This window comes from Embiotoca jacksoni, unplaced genomic scaffold (genome assembly GCF_022577435.1).
Source record: "Embiotoca jacksoni isolate LCO1_2020_lvr unplaced genomic scaffold, fEmbJac1.0.p SCAF_11, whole genome shotgun sequence".
NCBI lineage: Eukaryota > Metazoa > Chordata > Actinopteri > Embiotocidae > Embiotoca > Embiotoca jacksoni.
Window position 1 is genome coordinate 18,540,805 of NW_027185241.1, and position 20,036 is coordinate 18,560,840.

The following is a 20,036-nucleotide window of genomic DNA, read 5'->3' on the forward strand; positions in this document are numbered from 1 at the left end:
TCATGAGAGTGGAACAAAGGAACAGATGGTGAACATGAAGGCTGCGTCCACAACTGTTGCCGGTGTGGAGGTTTAAAAACCAGGCATAGATGACACTTCAATTTATCACCTACTTTTCCCCTAATTATTGTAGTCTTACAAATTCTTAATAACAAAAAATATTTACAAATATTAAAGTACATTTTAAATATTAGTAACCAATTTAAGTAATTACTGCAAAGTCTAATCAAAGTTTTTCTTGCCATGGATTCTTTATTACCATTTTTCTTATTCACTTTTTATTTCAAAGAAATAAATCAACTTGTTTATTTTCATTTATTATTTTGAACTGTATTATTTGGTTACTGTAACATTTTGTAAGTTTCAAAAGACGGTAATTGTCACATTCAAAAGTCAACAAAGAAATGTTGTGGGGATAAATAAAGTAAAACCTCAGTGTTTTTTTCAACTCTCAGACTAAAACAAATATAAAGCTATAATCATTGCATCCCTGGATGTTGAGTTCTTTTAATGTGTTTTGACACTTTCATTTGTGTTCTTTTGACAGATGGAAGCTGGCTGTCGTCTTGATGAGGCTGTTGGACCGTTGAACCACAGGGACGACAGGACATTATTGTTCTATCCCTGATAAAGACAGCGATGTTTTGCAGACGTATTAGCGTATTTCAAAAAAGTAAAGTATGTTTGGTTGTCTGTTTACTTGCAGAATGTGTGCGTGCGTGCGTGTGTGCATATATTTGTATGTACTGTATGCAAAAATTTGTTGATGCCATTGCCGTCTTTTTTTAAATTCTTTTATGACGTGCTGCTTATACACGATGTCCACAGCAACATGTCATTCTGGTTCTTTTGGTCATAATTATGAATGTTCGTTGCTCGTTATGTACCAGATTTAACACAAAGCTCGACACAGATTTGTGTGACTGCTGTGAGCTCATGTATGAACCCACACTCCATTTTGGGTACGGAGCATTGTTATGGAATGAGTCATTTAGCGAGGTCTAACCCCCGCTAACATGGTTCTCATTACCCTCACCATAGCCTTGAGAGTGCTGGCATACATTCCCCTGCTCCTCCCCTTCAGCGATACACACACACACACACACACACGCACGCACGCACGCACGCACGCACGCACGCACACACACACACACACACACACACACACACACACACACACACACACACACACACACACACACACACACACACACAGAGCACTGCAGTTTGGATATTTATACCCAGGTCTGTGTTTCCCATTAGGACGGCTCAGCCTCTGCCGCCGCTCCACCACACAGAGCTCACTGGAGGAAATGATCTCCGGGTTCCGTCTCCTCAGACAGACTGTTCCCCACCGTCTCAACACTTTCTGTGAAGCTCTGATGGGGGAAATCTTTAACAGCATTTATTCAGCAACAAGAACTGTGTACTGTGCACCGACTGTATTTTTCAGCGATTTGTTATTGTTGTTATTTGTCAGTATTTTCGAGAACACTGCACTCCAGATCTTTTCTTTCCTTTCCTAATGTAACAGAAACGTGATCATTGATGACATTTTGAAAGAAGTTAAATTACAGGATTGGTTTATTTTGTTCACTTACAAGTGACATCAGTATCTAATCTTTAGCTACTTAAATTAAAACAAACTTTGCTGTACATGCAGAACAGAAAATGCAAACTGATGCTGTGTTGTGATTCTACAACTATGATACGTGCATTTTGTGTTCAGAAGTGTGCACATTGAAATTATGTTGTGAAAACATGGCCAAACCAATACAAATACTGCAACATGTAAAACACTCCCAACAACAATCAATACAACACAAGTCATCCGCTTTTTAAACTCAATAAATTTTCCACTCGTGGAGTCTCTGGGACTAGAAATTAAATTAGATAATCAGGAAATGTAATTTTGAATGCTGTGAGCGACACATGGAAAGTGTTTTAGAGTAAAGTCTGTTCCAAAAATAAAAAAAAGCTATTTTTCTTTTTATTGGGTTCTACTCTTCACAACGTGGTTATAAACTCCCACTTTCCCATCTGAACTGTAAACCCACAAAGTCCTTACGGGGCCACGAGGATACGAACACCAGTTGATGTGAAGCAGTAAAAGCATGTGGCTCTTCTGTTCATTACGGTGACAGTTCGTCGCTCCCTCTGTTGCTCTTAAAAGGCTTCAGACTGCAGCCTTTCTTTTCCTCGCAGCTCTTATCTGCAGCTCTTTAAGAAACAGTCAAGGTTGGAAACAGACAGCTTGCATTAGGAAATTTCATGCTCGCATAGTTTCATTCAGCTGAGCCTCAGACACAAAGAATGGGCGCACACAAAAAAAAGAAAAAAAAAGAAAAAGAATTTGATCGGTTTCCTCTCTTCTGCTTTCTTGTTTTTCCTCTCCTTTGAGGAGCAGCTGCTCCTGTGGCTCCGAGCACTCAACAAGAGTGGTCTGAATGAAAGCTGACTTTTTCATTGCATCTCCAGATGTATATGTGGTCAGTCAGCATCGTTCAAAGCGTTTCACAGTAAAACTTTTTAACTGTGTAGAAGTATAATAGTCTAGTAGTTTTCGAATGGACCAGGACCAATGTGGTTGAGATGTGTAAAAAGCAGTGAAATGTCCCTTTGCAGCATTTTCACACGTAGAATTTGGTTCATCCTGACTTACAGCTCTGCGTGATTGAGCCACTGTTTCTTTTGCACTTCTTATTGCTGAATAGGCATTTTAGATGTTTCAGATAAAGATCTAACTGTGTGGAATGTATTTTAAAATTTGTAAATCCTTTATTAGTCATTATTTGGGAAAATACTGTAACGGGGCATTTCACTGCGTTAGACAGGTCTAATCTGGATGACATTATCATAAACTGTGGAGCTCAGAACTCAAAAGTAATTTACTTTAACCTGCCCTTTAAGTGCCGAATTGAAAGCTACGAATGAGAAGCTGACTTCATTCCTTGATTTTTACGCTTACGGCTGGGACACATTTGTTTTTTTTAATGGTTGTAACACATACTGTCATAGAAGCATTGCAAATTCATATAGTAACATCTAGAAATATCGATAACACTGCAGCCTGAGCCACAGCTGCAGTTGAAGTCCAAACAATAACCAATATAAACCTAGCTTCACCATCACAGCAGACAGAGCAGCTGCAGCTCTGCTCACATCAAGAAGATCGGCCTTCTAACATGAATGAGCACTAAATGCATTAACTTGTCTCATCATCTCTAACTCTCATATCTGAGTGTTATCGCTGACATGGACCAACACACAGCTGGTCATGAGGACCCGAGCAGCTGAATGCAGACAGACAGCCAACGGAAGAAGAAAAGTATTGCGAGGGAATGCAAAAGTAGTCCTGAAAGAAATCCTCCTCTGTGAAACCTTCAGGAGCTCCGTACTGTAAAGATCTTGTGAGATATTTGACGATATTTAAAGATATATATTTCATATTGAGATTTGTATTATATTTTGGGTGACGTAGGATAGTATGACATTTTAATTTCATTTTGGACGACATACATGTTACGATGATTTGGACGACACACATTACCATTACATTTCTTTGATATTTTGGACGACATATTCCAATTTGACAGCATACAATACCTGATTACAGAAGCTATGCTAAAGAAAGAAAACCTCTTCGATCTACCCCCCTCCCCCCTCACTTAAAACCGTTCATTTAGAAGTTTCATTTATATCAGTAGGTTGTATCAGAGTTGTGTTGTATTTCTCCCACAGAATATGATATAATAAACTGTACACAGAGACTGAGTCAGTTCTGCAGCTGTATGGCGGCTGCAGACGTGACTGCAGTGCAGTAATTGAAATGTTGGACTGAAATGTGGATATGATAATGTATTTTCATGCAGCATGAAGCAATAGAGGGAGAGGAGATTGGGCTGATATGGGTGGGAGCTGTGGAGGATAATCACGAGACCCCCCTCCCTCCCACACACACACACACACACACACACACACACACACACACACACACACACACACACACACACACACTCATCTCCAAAGACTGTCCATGTGATTGACACCACGTTTGTCGCCGCTCTCTTTCTTTCTCTCCAGAGAGCAACTTAACAGTGCGATCTTTGATAACTCCGTCACGCGCTATCACGAACCTTCATTGTGATTCATGCTAAAGAATTGACAACAACTCCTCGGGGAGAACAGCAGAGCCTCCCTCCGCTCCCGCTGTGTTGTAATCTCCACACTGACATCAGCGCAGAAACAGGGCCATGTATAGGTTCAGGGATTCAGCAGACCTTATCTAAGTTGCAATGCAAATGATATGTGAACACATGCATGCAACCGATGGCGCCAACAGCGGAGGGAAGGAAATATAATGGAGATAAGAAGGATAACAAGTGAAAGGCAGTGATCTGACTCCTGCAGCACAGGCACTGACATCCATGGGTGTATGAGTGAGACAGCCTGAGAAGTGTATAAAACAGCACATCAGTCATCCGCAGGTGGAGGTACGCAGGTGGAGTTCACAGCATCTGGCAGCGTGATGCCGGCTCATTTGGCAGGAAGCTGCTGCTGTAGGAGGAGAGCGGCACAAACACAACTGACCTTTAGCTGGTTTGAGATTCAACAATGAGGAAAGTGGAAGTCTATTTTCCTGACGCCTGTGGTTCGTATCTATGTCACATTCCACTGAGTTCCAAGAAAACACAGATTGCATTCAGAAATTCTGTTTCATATACAAATAGGTTGCATGATACTGAAGGAAACCAGAGACGATGTAGGGGAATTAAACAAAGACATAATTAACACCCATAGAGGATCATTTTAATGTTAGACTATTAGTGTTGGTATGTTTTCCCATTAACTAGAAATTATGTATATTTCACATTATCGCTGACATTTTCTAAAAACTTCTACACAGTTGTTCCGACCTTTCAAACTGCTATTTGATCCACTTCATTTCATGACAGTGAATAAACATGCAGAGACATGCTTGAGGTGTATATATGGTGATGGAAAGTATATTTACTTGAGCTACCTGTATATTACTTATGTGCTTTCATCTGAGGCAACTTTAAAGGGCGAAGCAAAGACAAGACAACTACATTTGTATAGTTATTTTTTTATGGTTAATTTGTTGTTTTGTCTCTTTGTGGTTAATTTGTTGTTTTGTGTCTCTTTGTGGTTGTTTTGTGTTTCTGTGGTTGTTTTGTGTCTCTTTGGGGTTGTTTTGTGTCTCTTTGTGGTTGTTTTGTGTCTCTTTGTGGTTGTTTTATGTCTCTTTGGGGTTGTTTTGTGTCTCTTTGGGGTTGTTTTGTGTTTCTGTGGTTGTTTTGTGTCTCTTTGTGGCTGTTTTGTGTCTCTTTGTGGTTGTTTTATGTCTCTTTGGGGTTGTTTTGTGTTTCTGTGGTTGTTTTGTGTCTCTTTGTGGCTGTTTTGTGTCTCTTTGTGGTTGTTTTATGTCTCTTTGTGGTTGTTTTGTGTTTCTGTGGTTGTTTTGTGTCTCTTTGGGGTTGTTTTGTGTCTCTTTGTGGTTGTTTTGTGTCTCTTTGTGGTTGTTTTATGTCTCTTTGGGGTTGTTTTGTGTCTCTTTGGGGTTGTTTTGTGTTTCTGTGGTTGTTTTGTGTCTCTTTGGGGTTGTTTTGTGTTTCTGTGGTTGTTTTGTCTCTGTGGTTGTTTTGTTTTGTGTCTCTTTGGGCTTGTTTTGTGTTTCTGTGGTTGTTTTGTGTCTCTTTGGGGTTATTTTGTGTCTCTTTGTGGTTGTTTTGTGTCTCTTTGGGGTTGTTTTGTGTCTCTTGGGGTTGTTTTGTGTTTCTGTGGTTGTTTTGTGTCTCTCCGGGGTTGTTTTGTGTTTCTTTGGGGTTGTCTTGTTGCTTTGTGGTTGTTTATTGCCATTTTGTGATTGTTTTGCATCTATTGGGGTAGTTTTGCTTTTCTTCGTCAGTTGTTATTCTCTTTCTACAAAGACATTTCAACAGTCACTTCAAACTTGCAACTAGCTCTGACCCATGAGCACCTGGACCTCTTGGGCCCGTGTGACTGTGACTAACATCGTCATATAAGGCCCCAGATATACAACGCATTTATGATTATTATCATAAGATAAAGTAAATTACAATCACTCTTTCCTTTTTTGACTTTGATTTTGTCATTATTTATTTATAGGAAACTTTGGTGTATCCAGACACGGATTTGATGAGTACAATGCAGGAGTTTAGTTGAATGAGGTCAAAGGCATGAGGTCTGCATAACTGTGACTACACCACATTTCAGCGTGGCTTCGGCCAGGATTAAAGTCATGATTCAACATTCCTCCAACAGAACCCCGTCCACCAAAGAAATGTCCAGCCATGTACTGGAGTGACCTTATGATCTAAATGTTATTTCAAAGCCTTCTCTCCACGGACAGGTATGTAAGTCTATTGAACTATATTCATTGCCTAAAAGCAGTTACACTTTTTAAAAATGTATAGATCAGCCTTAAATGTTATAAATGTGCACATTTCAGAGGAAAACATAATGTATGTGCAGCTCTGCAGAGTAAGAGTTTACTTACAAAAACCTTTGATACCACAAATATAACAAAATATGACGCACTGCTATGGATCAAAATCACCCCGTGCAGAAATATCAGCCATTGCATAGCATGTTATACTATAGTATGTCGTCCAAAATGTCATAATAATGTCTTGGTATAGCATGTGCTCCGAAAGGTAAAAAATAATGTCACAGTATACTGTGTCTCCACCACCATCGTATCGGCAGGGCGGGTCACCACGCCAACGGCATCTCACGTCCCCCCTGAAAGAAATAGAAACAAGTACAAACCTACACGTAGGACTGCAGTTGCGTCCAGTAACTACTATTTATTTACTTATTTCCTGTTTTTGTTTTTTTTTGCATTTATAACATGCACCCTGCTTCAATCTACTGACAGTAGTAAGAATGCTAATGTTAGCAGCTGTGCTGCTTATCACGCTACCAGTCCAGCCCAGAGCGGCACCCCTCGTCAGCTATGCTGCCCAGAGGTGAAAAAAGCTTTGAAATGTCCCTTTTTTTTTTGTTTTCACAAATAAAATAAAGGTTTCCCAAACCAGAAAGTGTTTTTTTTTGTTGTTTTTTTCTAGAATCTTGAGCAACTCTGTGATAAGTCAATCCAGGTTTGACCTGAGTACTGTAGTTTTGGACCTGGACCAGGTTCAAATGTGGTCCAGAGATGAAAAAAGCAGTGAAATGTCCCTCTTTTTTATTTTTACAAATAGAGTAAAGGTTTCCTAAAATAGAAAATAAGTAATCACCATCCAGCATCCAGTATATGAACCCCGGTCCTGCACTGCGCCTGCGTCGGTCCGTCCGATCCTCCCGCCTGGCACCACGGTGCAGTTCAGTAAGTCCGGCTGCTTGTTCTGCAATTCTGGTTCTGACACCCGGTCCGTCTCCTGCCTGCTGCAGATCTAAAGTACCGGTGTGCCTGTCTGTCTGATACAATGTGGTACGTACCTGCTGTCCAGAGTCGAGCCTCGGAGATCACCAGTTGACGTGTCTCGGCAATCCTGTGTCGGTCCACGGAAAACCACACAGTCGATCCGGCCTGCTGTCCTCCGTCGGTCCACGGAGATCACCTGCTGCCGCTGTTTGGACGCGCCCACAAGCCACCTTGGACTCGCCTGTCTTGGTCCCGGTGAGAATTACGGGGACACTCTCGCCTGCCTGCACAGCTCCCTGGGACCTTCTCCGCCTCTGGACTCTGCCAGAGTTCCTGCTGCGACCCCGCAACGATCCCGGGTCGGTAGAGACTGTTGTTGGCTTACAGCCATCCTGGACTTGCCTCTGGGCTCACGGACAATCCGCTGGACCGTTCACCAGTTGTGTTGAGAGTAAACCTGTGTTACATCAAGTCATCTGCAGTGTGTGTGTGTGTGTGTGTGTATGTGGGTCTGTTCAAACACCACCTCATAACAGTAAGCAAGGTTTCCGTTAACTTTTTCCTTAAGTACCGAATCAGAAGCTAACTTCAGCGTCGTCTGAAAACGTCATGATTTGGTCTCCTGTTGACCGCGATCACCAGGATGAACTTTTCATTCATTTTTCATTCTGTCCACTTGGGAAACCTACAAACCTAAAGGATCACTGATAAATATCACTGATGGATATTAATATGTCTGTATTATGGATGTCAGGCTACATAACTCCAGTGTTCTACACATTAAATGACTGTTTTTACTAATGGAGTCTGGTGGCTTCGAGCAGTGATATTTCAGCTGTTTTCTGATCAGAGAGTCTAACATCGTAGGAATCTTTTCCAAAACACCGTCAGACACTTATAATCACACTTTGAACCTGTCGGCAGCAAAACAAGGCTAACTTAGCGGAAAGTCTATAAAGTGTACATTGTACAGTAGGAACAGTCAGCTGAAATGTTGGTTATTGCCTCTTTTGCTGAGATGTTACCGGTTCAGGGATCTGTTACTGTCTGAAAAAGACTCCTATGTCCGTGTGCCGTGCTGCTTTCTCTGCTCTTTGGGCGACGTCACCGTTCTCCTTCTGTTCACATCCGCTGACTGACCAACACTCCCGGCGTACAGTTAGCAATCGTGTTAACCAAGTGGACAAATAGGAGGTGTGTGTGTGTGTGTGTTGGGGTGGGGGGGGTGTCACACAATTAGGTTTTCCTTAACAATGGGAAATAAATTACAAATAATACAAGACGGAACTGTTGACAGTGTTCATCAAAGGAGAATATATTTAACATATTTTCTACTCCATATTGGGGGGACAGATTGATATTTTCTGCGTATAGGGGGGACACAACCCCCTAAAAAGGCTGTGGTTATGTCCATGCATGGATTAGCCAAACGAGCATGTTCATTTTCATGCCACATCTCGATAAACTGAAAGCTGGAAGGTTTTAGTAAATAGGCAACAAAATGCGAAATCCCTCTACAGTATATTAGCATAAGCTAATAATCAGTAGTTTTAACATAATAATAACATAATAATAATTTTCAAAATTGTATTTATTTATTTAATTCCTGGTTCTACAAGATAACTGCGGACATGGAAATGTGTGCACACAGAGGTCGACTCAGACAGACGCCCTCTGAGAAATGACGCAATCTTTCCTTTCTCCCCTTTTAGTTTTATGCATGTCTGGTGGCGGAGTCAATTCAGGTGAAAACAGAAGCACGTGACAGCAGTAGTTTGCATTATTCCGGGAAAAGCAATGCTCTCCAACAAAGGGAAAACTGCCACAACTGGTACCGTAGCATCTTCATGTGGTAAGGTGGACGCTGATGGAGCCGATTAGTTCAGCGTTCCTCATAAAGTGCACCCTGAGGTGCTGCTCGTTCAAGCCGGGTGAAGACAACTTGCAGGTCCAGAAAGGCTCGCAGCAACAACAACAACAGCTGGTGACAAGAAAGGAGCACAAAGGCAGACACAAAACAAACAGTCCATTACACATACACACACGCGCCACATGCTTCTGTTAAAGGTCTGCACAGCTGAACGCGAGACCCCAACCAGGGCTACATGTGAGACCTGAACCTGACCCCGGTCCTCAAGCTATTTTTGCAATATTTCATTTGTTATTGACTTTGGAATAACAAAGTTATGAGTTCATCCGTGTTGCCACAGCTGCCCTGATGTTTCCAAAAATTGGAAACTCTGCATATCTTTCTAAACAAATTACATGATAAATCATACATCCCCATAGTCTACACAACAAACAACTCCAACTACACTAAAGGAAGTTTCTGTCAGGGTATGTTGCTCTCTGGACTATTTACAAGAAAACATTTTTTTTATTATTTGTGTGTAACTTTTCCACCATATTCACTCCCTGACCACATTTTTCTATCATATGTTTCTCATAGAGCTCTAAATTTATTATCCTGGTACATAATAAGATAATGACTTGTTATGTAGATCATGTTCTGCTTTGCTGAAGTTTGTTGCAACTGTCTGATGTTGATTATGCTGTCATTTCTAGTATTACATCATGCTCTATATCTTAATATGTGGTTCTGTAACAAGAGTTAAAAAAAAAAAAAAAAAATAGAAACAGTTTTGCGGCAGCTTGAGTTCATCCGTGTTGCCACAGCTGCCCAGAGGTGGGATGATGTCACTAGATTGAAACACACATTAACTTAAAGAACGTCCAATCGTGTTCAAAAACAACGAACACTGCAGTCACAAATGCAAAGATTATATCCCATGAATAAGACAACTTTGTTTCTTTAAGAATGAGAGCTGAAGGCTGAATTTGAGGCAAACGTTTGTCTTTCTTCAACAGGAGGCAGCACACTTATAGAGCGACCGGATTTGATCTTTAGCAGCCTCTAAAGCCTGAACCATGTAAAACAATATACTGTACATTCACACATGGCTAGTCCACATTCGTTTTACCAGCAACTAAAGGGTTGACTCACACCTGCAATACTGACGTTGACCAGAGAGGCGCTCTCGTGCACGTCAGTCAGAAAACCCTTCATGCCTCCAGTGAAACAGCAGCTCCTGTGCTGCCCCACTTAAGAACTTCATTTTGGCATTTTTTTGCTTATTACTTTTGAGGAGCTTTATTTCTTTTACTTGTTACCAGACCGTCTCCCCAGGAAGAAGTTTCTGTTAAGTGACGGTGAGGAATCTCCGGTGAGTGGTGAATACGCGCTGCTCGGAGGTTCAGTCGGACTAAAGATATCCATCAGGAGAAAATGGGGGGAAAAACACAGTTGGGCATCCATGTTGATTTGTTGTTGAATGTTATTTCCTGAGCTTGATATCTGTGACTGTGTACCCACAGCGCTGTCGGGACCTGTTGAGCCGAGCGGGAACTTCTTTAAAGTTATTTTCTCGGCAGAATTGAACGGTCAGATTGTGAGAAAAGTGTTGAGTGTTGTGTTGCTTACTAACTGGAAGTTTAAATAACGGCTGTGAGGTGTAAATGAGACGTGTGAAATATGTTGGCATGTTAATATCGACCACAGTGAATCGTATTATATATATTTATATATGTGTAAAACTATATTGCGTAATGGTCATTGGCTGTTACACTGAAGATACGAGTTTAGAGATTGATGAGGAGAAATGCTGCACACCGCTGCCATCGTATTCTGCTGTATGCCGACTGCTTTTCTTGTGATGGACACGTGGATCCCCACAAACCTCTGCAGCGTGCTGGAGATGATGGAGCGTGGGATCCCCGGTCATCGATGGAGCGTGGGATCCCCGGTCATCGATGGAGCGTGGGATCCCCGGTCATCGATGGAGCGTGGGATCCCCGGTCAGCGTTGCCGTGGGCCGAGCTGCATTCGGGCTCGTTGGATTCTCCTGTCGGGACACCGGCGAGCGAACGATCCGGATACGAGTTTTAGGCCGAGAGCCTGCAGACGTGCTCCACACGGGCAGCACACTCAAACACAATCCACTTGATTATGACTTTATTACTTGAATTAGTTATTTTTCTTATATGCTGTTCCTTTTTTTTTTTCCTCTCCGCGCGCGTTATTGGCTACAATCAGTTTCATTCACTCCCAGAGCTTCTCTTCTGCTGTCTAACCACGAGGGGTCGTCTTCACAGGCGTCGGATTTCCCGGCTGCGTCCGATCTCTAACTTTATGGAACCGCTTGGAAGCATTTTTCCAGCCCAATAAAAAGTCATAACTATGAACTCTGGAGTCTCCTGCCTGGAGCTGTGGTGCTAAGCTGGGCTACCTCTATTGTTCAACAGAATAAACGTAAAAGAAATTGATATTTTCTCATTCGATTTTTTTGTTTTGTTTTTTTGGTAACTTAAACAAAAACTAAAGTCACGCGTGCGTGACGATTACAGTGAACTTTGATTTGTTGGTTGCTCCAGTTGTTTCATCCCACCGTGAGGCAAAAGCTTCCCGTCGTTATTTCAACAAGTCCTCCAACACACACGACCTTTGACCTGACCCTCACAGACGACCCACAGGAGGGTTTCCTAAATCAGTGCCCCCAACACCTCCTTAGGTTTATGGACATCATGGCTTGGTTAGGAAAAGACAAAAGTTTGGGACAAAAAACGATGACTCGGACCGTGCCGTGCGTTAAAGTAAGTAACCAGTTTAAAAAAAATAAAATAAAACAAACTCTCCGGACTCGTATTTGGAAACAGGAAGTGACTCAAGCTATCCCACAAACCTTCCTCCTCAAACAAAGAAAAACTCACATTACAGGCATCGTCTGTAGCCGAGGGCCGCAACAAACTGCTCCCAGCGAAGACCAGTGAGGAGTTTATTATTTGGAGGACTGTTAGAAGTGAAAACACAATCCACTGTTCATTCTATAAGAACAAACTTCAGCCAAAGTGAACAGTCAAACATGAACTTTGTATTTTCCAACGCCGCGTTCTTTCCAGAGTAGTTTCCTATTCGTGCCGCCGTCTCTGTGAAGCTGCTCCGCGAGGAGGAAACAGTCGAGGAGGAATTTTGTTCTAAAAAGATCACAACACTGAAAACACTCGCTCGACGCGCCCAACGTAGCTTCGGCCGGGTTCATTATTCGACGGAACGAGGAGTGCGGCTTCGGTCCCTGTTCTCAGTACGCGGACATCTTGTAAGAAGAGATCGCTTCTGAAAGAATTATTAAACAGGATCAATATCTTCTTCAAAGAAAACCTGCCGTCAGATTATGGGGTTACGATCCGACGCGCGGGAGCGAGGACAGACGCGTCTCTGCTCTCTCGCCGTGTCGAAGGGAATAACAGACGTTTTACAAGGCGCGACAGTTGCAATGGTGAGATTGTTTTTTATTCTCATAAAGCAATCAACGTGGTGTATATAGAAGATTTCTGTTTTCTCTATAAATATAAAGGTTCTCTTCATAGCAAATGCAAAGGAAATGACTTCAAAGCCGTGACTATTGTAGAGCCGTCGACAGAATAAAAGGATTATTAGGAACTGGAAGCACCGTGTGGAAGAACGTCTGACAGGAGCAGTCAGGAAATGTGTGTGTGTGTGTGTGTGTGTGCGTGTGTGTGTGTGTGTGTGCGTGTGTGTGTGTGTGTGTGTGTGTGTGTGCGCGTGTGTGTGTGTGTGTGTGTGTGTGTGCGTGTGTGTGTGTGTGTGTGTGTGTGTGCGTGTGTGTGTGTGTGTGTGTGTGTGTGTGCGCGTGTGTGTGTGTGTGTGTGTGTGTGTGTGTGTGTGTGTGTGTGTGTGTGTGTGTGTGTGGAGCTGCACTGACAGCAGACGCTCTGCATTTGAACACAAGGCTTCCTCCTTTCTCCTGCAGTGGAAGACGTGCGAGCTGCCGGCTGCTCTTCAGTGCCGGAGCGCAGCTCCGTTCGCCGCCGTCACGTCGCTCAGCAGCCGTTCGCACGTTGGACCTCCACGTCCGCAAAGCCGACGAGAAAGAGGTTTCACCGTGTTCAGGACGTGCGCGGCACAAACAAACCTCTGTCATCATCAGCTGTGGATGTATTCACAGCGCCATGTTCACGTTTGGACACCCTTAAGCCTCTGAACAAACAATCTGTTGTAAAAAAAAAAATATATATATATATATATATATATATATATCATTTTCAAACTGACCATTTTGGAAATCTGAAAACGTGACGTCACCTCAAAGTCTCTCTTGTCTCTGATCTCCAGGTGACGTCACGGGAGTAACGAGCGCTTGTTTTCTGGTGAAACCTGAACTCTGACCCCCAAAGCCGTCGACACGTCTCGCATTTCTCCATATTCTTGTGTTTTCTGACATTGAACAAACACACTAATAATTCTGATGAGATTACTTTTGTTTTAGATGATCTGACAATTAAAATCACAATTTTATATAGTTAGAAACTGAACACAAGATCTAACCAGCATCAGATGTCACCTTGTCTTTTTTCATAAAAACAGTTTATGTCTGTGTAATTCGTTCCGTTATCAATTAGCCTTCAGATTATGATTATTATTCTGTCGCTTTTCTTTTTCATGAAATGTTAGAAAACAGATCAACAGGTCCGTCAGAATTCACATCGCACGTGGTCACCAAGAGGAGTTGCTTCAGTTCGACCCCAGAAAAATCAAGTCCTTTGCGGATTTTGTCATTTTTGCTCGAAAACAATTACCTGAAACATGAAATCAATCATTAATATCGTTCCCGGTTGATCTCCCTTAAAATGTCGGATTGATTCGTGGACTGAATCCTTTCAGCTCGACATTCATGACTCCACAACATACAACTGTTTTTCACTGAAAAACGGATTTAAATGCACACAAAAAAAACCACAATCCACTTTTCAAACAGATTTGGTGAAAAAGAAAATATTTGTAAGATTAATGCGTCGCAAAATATACTGTGAAGACCCAACGGGTGTCCAACGACTTGTACATGGCATTGTGTGTATAAAAACGGTGTGAAGTACAAATGTGCTTGAACACACACACAGAGGTGCTGAGTTGAACTCGTGCTCATGAAATAAAGACCACGCGAGTTCTGCTGCGAATCTCTGAGGTAAAGGAACGTACCAGCATTTCATCAACAGAGAAAACGCATCGCTTCCATTTACAGGCCCTCAAAAACACACCAGATTCACCAGATTGAGCATCTTACCTGCTTTTTTTTTTTTTTTTCAAATTTTGTTTTAAGTTGTGTTATTGTTATTATGCCACCACGCAGGAAGTCGCACCGGCGTTGAGTTACAACTCCGATTACAGACGCTGTTTTCCAGGAGAGAGACAAAAAAAAAGTGGACAAATGTTGAGTATTTGCCTGAGAGGACCGTAAAAGACGTGCAAAAACACTGGTATGTTCCTTCACGTGTGCACGGTTGCGTGTGCTTTATTTAGAAAGGAATGCTCTCGCAGTCGGGGCCTGAGCTACAGGCCACAACCATCTGTCACAGTGACTTACATTCACAACCCGCACACCGTCTCTGGTCCCAGACCGCTCCCATGTCCCTTCACACCGGGACAACTGCTGCTCCGCCGTACAACAAACTACAGCTGGTTAATCGGGGTAACAGGGAGCCACGAGGAAGCACTTGGGTTTCACGGGATCCCGCTCAGAATAGACCCGGCGCTCGCTGATCGGAGGACACAAACAGTCCATGTGAAATACTCCCAGTGGTGTCCACAGTAAGTCAGGTCACGAGACCTCGGGGTCCCGGATGGTCGGCTGGCTCTTTGTGATCATTAAGTACAATTCCATTAAGTCCAAAGTATGAAAAAGAGTGTTTTTAAAAAAAAAAAAAAAAAAAAAAAAAGATTTTTTTTTTTTTTTTTAAATCTTTAAATACAAATATATACTTACAAAAAAAAAAAAAAAATCTCACAAATGTGTATATACATAAAAAAAAAAAAAAAGGAGCAAATGTCTCCTGTAAGTCCGAGGGAAAAAAAGAAAATAACAAAGGATTATCATTCAGTATGTCACAGAGCAGTGTGTGAGGAGGAGGAGGAGGAGGAGGAGGAGGAGGTGTGAGGTCAAAGCTCTTCACACCGTGGTCTCTCCCTGTTTACTGTTGGCCAGTCTCGTATAAAACCTCCTCCAGGAGTTCAGGGTCTTTCCGGACCAGATCCAGAAGCCGGAGGTGATGCCCACAATGAGCGTCATGAGATACTTTATCATGAAGACGGTGAAGTCCGGGCTCATGTTGGGGTGGTTCTGGAGGGGACACGGCACCGCGTACGTCTTACACGTCTGGCTGATCCACGTCCTCTCCCACTGCTCCCTGAAGGCCTGCTCGTAGAAGTAGCAGGCGATGACGATGGTGGCCGGCACGGTGTAGAGCACGCTGAAGATGCCGATCCGCACCATCAGCTTCTCCAGCTTCTCCGTCTTGGTGCCGTCGTGCTTCATGATGGTCCGAATCCGGAACAGGGACACGAACCCCGCCAAGAGGAAGGAGGTGCCGATGAACAGGTAGACAAACAGCGGCGCCAGGACGAAGCCCCGCAGGGCGTCCACGCTGTTGATGCCCACGAAGCAAACCCCGCTCAGCACGTCTCCGTCCACCTGACCCACGGCCAGGATGGTGATGGTCTTGATGGCGGGAACAGCCCAGGCTGCCAGGTGGAAGTACTGGGAGTTCGCCTCGATGGCCTCGTGGCCCCACTTCATCCCCGCTGCCAGGAACCAGGTGAGAGCCAGGATGACCCACCAGATGGAGCTGGCCATGCTGAAGAAGTAGAGCATCATGAAGAGGATGGTGCAGCCCTCCTTCTTGGTGCCCTGCACCACAGTCCTGATGTCGTTGTCGAACCTGTCGTTGCAAACCACTCTGTCCTCCAGCAGAAACCCAGCGATGTAGGCGATGGACACCATGGTGTAGCAGCCGGACAGGAAGACGATGGGCCGCTCCGGGTAGCTGAAGCGCTTCATGTCCACCAGGTAGGTCAGCACGGTGAATAAAGTGGAGGCGCAGCACAACACGGACCAGATGCCGATCCATATCCGGGCGAATTTCAGCTCCTCCTCGTTGTAGTACATCATCCCGTGAGACCTCTTCGGCTCACACGGGGCGCCGCAGTTCTCCTGCCCGAGGAAGCGGTAGTTCAGGTACGGGGGCACCCGCAGCGACGCCGGGCACCTGAACTGGCCGTTGACGGGGTCGGGGAGCGTGAGCTCCGTGGGGTCGTGGACGGGGCCGTCCGGCTCGGTGCGGTCCGACATGTTCTGCCCGACGCACAGCTCTCCCGCGCCGTGGACCGGGAAGGTCTCGCACGCGAGGCTGTCGGGCCACTGGAAGCCGAACTTGTTCATGAGCGCCTCGCAGCCCTGCCGCGCGCGCTCGCACAGAGAGCGGCACGGGGGCAGCGCCTGCTCGAGCACCGTGCACACCGGCGCGTACATGGAGCACAGGAAGAACTTTAAATCCGGGGAGCACTGGACTTTCACCAGCGGGTAGAACTGGTGGACCTCCAGCCCCGCGTCGTCCTGGTTGGTGTGCCCCAGCAGGTTCGGCATGATAGTCTCGTTGTACGCGATGTCCGTACACAGCGGGATGGAAATCGGCTGGCAAAAGCCGTGCTCCGGTATAGACATCCCCCGGTCGCCGCCGCCGTATTGCCCGTTTACCCGAAAAATCCCCACGTTCAGGAACAGGATCAAAAACCACAGAGTCAAACCCGTACGGAGGAGTCTGTTGTAAGCCGTGGTGAGGGCCATACTTTCTATTTGTTGCCGAACTAAGTTACGTTACCTCACCAGGCGGCAGGCGACTTCCCCCCAATGCTCTTTGTTGGCGTTTCTCAGCGAGGTCAAATCAGCTTCTTCCAGCGTGGCTTCGGTCCTTTCGCCCCGGTTTATTCTCACCGCACCGAGGTGCCGACAATAAAATCATGTGAAAAAAAAAAAAAAAATCCACAGTTCTTCAAATCGAACTCGGACTCCTCTGTTGAAATCCACAAAAAAAAAAAAAAAAAAAAAAAAATCAAAACAAACCATGAAAAGCCAAACGGTATTCCTGCAGGAGAGTCTGAGCTCCGGTCTACGGTCGACCCGACGCGGCGTCAGTCTGCTGCTCCGACCTGCGCTGCGCTGCTTCACTCAGCTGCGCTGCCGACAAGCTCACCGACATCCGACACGGCTTCCGCTCGAAACTTTCACAATAAAAGTCTTTAACGCAGAACAATAGTGACTCGTTTGACGAGCGTGGAAACTAAAATACTCGCAGATGATTAACATTTTGCAACGATATCATTCGTTCTCTTTCATTTTAGGAGCCCGTTTACGTTGTCTGCCTTGTATTCAACAATGAATAGTACAGTAGACAAACAGGCTTTGTATGTAGGCTAATATTAATTTGACTCCAAATTTAAAAAGACAAAAAAAAAAAGAAAAAAAGAATCACTTTGTAAAAACATCTAATGGTTTATTATATTGCCATAGACACACATACGTCTGTATAAGTGTGTGTATGTATTTGATGAGTACAACGTAAGTCAGCTTCAACTATAGCGACACCGACAAACTTCCGGTTTAAATTGATTTCACTTTGACGGGCTTTACATCTCTCTCTCTCTCTCTCTGTCTCTCTCTCTCTCTCTCTCTGTCTCTCTCTCTCTCTCTCTCTGTCTCTCTCTCTCTCTCTCCCTCTCGTCCCCCCGTCCTCCCCCTTCCCTCCCCCCTTCTCTCAGTAGGACCTGGTAAATGGAGGTTAGGGAGGGTCTGTATTTTCCCCCGATGTTTGCCTGGCTTGCAGAGGTTCACTTCAGAGCGCCTCTGCAGTGTTATTGGCATGAATGCGGGATGAACAGCGCTGCCGAGCATCTTAAAGGACCGTGCAAGTGTTTTTCGCAAAGCATTATCTCCAATCCTTCTCGCTTCATATTCTTTTGCAGCCAGACTTCATACAGCTTTTTTGAAGTTTTTTTTTTTTTTTTTTTTTCCCCAGTTCTGGCTGGGTGATATGAAGCCTTAGTGATTTGCAGTAAATTTGTTTTAAATGAGCTGAAAAGTGCTTTAAGAAAACAGAAAATCACCAGTACTGAAGAAGAATTGTTACTCTGTGATTATTTTGAAGCCTGTCAGTTTTGTCTCATTTCAGAGCATGTAATGGGATATTTTAACATAAATAGTAATTATGAATAATTATTAGTCATAGTGCATAATTCTTTATTTAGTCACTTACAGCATGCTGTACACAGTCACAATGCTGCAATATGTTCATAATTGTACTTTTTCAGTACGGTTTCCGGTTTCTCTTTTGTTGTGACACTAGTCTGATATTTCAGTGTCTGTTCTGTTAATATTACGTGTCACTGTGTTCCACTCTTGCATTGCTGTTTATAGATAGATAGGACCTCACTTTGTATGAATGGATAGTAGGTCATAACAAATTGTTGTTGTTGTTGTTTAGTTTTTTTTTACAACTTTGCCAGAATTCAATGTACAGTTTTTTCAGCATGATTCAAAGAGATTTACGGGCATCTATGTTATAGGTGTTAACTATTTTATTTTGAGTATTTTCTTTTATTACTAGTTTATTTTATGATTGTAAATTAATGCAGGTTACACTGTGTGCACAATTATTAGGCAAGTTGTATTTTTGATGATTGATTTTATTCTTGAACAACTACAGTCTGCAGACTACAGGTCAATCCAAAATGTTAGTAACCCTCAAACCTGAATATTTAAGAAAGTAAAAGTGAGGTTTTGGCTTTCTTAGGACAATATCTAATTATTGGGCAACTATTAGTGTGCAGAATTATTATGCAACTAAATGAAAAACAAAAATGTTCCCATCTCACTTGTTTATTTTTATCTGTTAAAGTGAGAATAATAAACGACTCAAAATTAACAAATAAACATTTCTGACATTTCAACAAAAACAAATAAATCAGTGACCAATATAGCCACCCTTCTTTTCAATAACAGTAATAAGCCTTCCATTCATGGATTCTGTCAGCTTCTTGATCTGTTGACAATGAACTTTTTGTGCATCAGCAACCACATCCTCCCAGACACTGGTCAGAGAGGTTACTGTTTCCCTTCACTGTAAATCTCCCGTTTAAGAAGGGACACAAGTTTTCAATAGGGTTTATGTCAGGTGAGGAAGGGGGCCATGTCTTCATTCGTTCATCTTTAAGGCCTTTGCTGGCTCGCCACGCAGTGGAGTACTTCGATGCATGCGATGGAGCGTTGTCCTGCATAAGAAAATCACAGTCTTCTTGAAGGATGCAAACTTTTTCCTGGACCACTGCTTGAAGAAAGTATCTTCTAAAAACTGGCAGCAGGTTTGGGAGTTGATTTTGAGTCCATCTTCAACCCGGAAAGGTCCAACCAGCTCATCTTTAATAATACCAGCCCTTACCAATACTCCACCTTCACCTTGCTGCCGTCTGAGTGGAAGTGGAGCTCTGTGCCCGTTACTGATCCGGCCACGGGCCCATCCGGCCACGGGCCCATCCGGCCACAGGCCCGTCCATCTGGTCCAAGAGTTACTCTCATCTCAACTCATCAGTCCATAAAACCTTTGAACAATCTGTCTTCAGATATTTCTTGGCCCAGTCTTGACATTTCAACTTATGCGTCTTGTTCGGTGGTGGTCGGGTTTCAGCCTTCCTGACCTCGGCCATGTCTCTGAGCACTGAACA

At 43.6% G+C, this 20,036-nt stretch overlaps 1 protein-coding gene across 1 annotated transcript; it reads right to left on the reverse strand.

Moving 5' to 3' along the window:
• Window positions 1–15,273: 15,273 nt before the first annotated feature.
• Window positions 15,274–17,506, reverse strand: fzd1 (frizzled class receptor 1). Its single transcript, XM_069143454.1, has one exon. The coding sequence runs from the start codon at window positions 17,104–17,106 to the stop codon at window positions 15,433–15,435; it is 1,674 nt and encodes a 557-aa protein (XP_068999555.1). The 5' UTR covers window positions 17,107–17,506; the 3' UTR covers window positions 15,274–15,432.
• Between the last annotated feature and the right edge of the window lie 2,530 nt (window positions 17,507–20,036).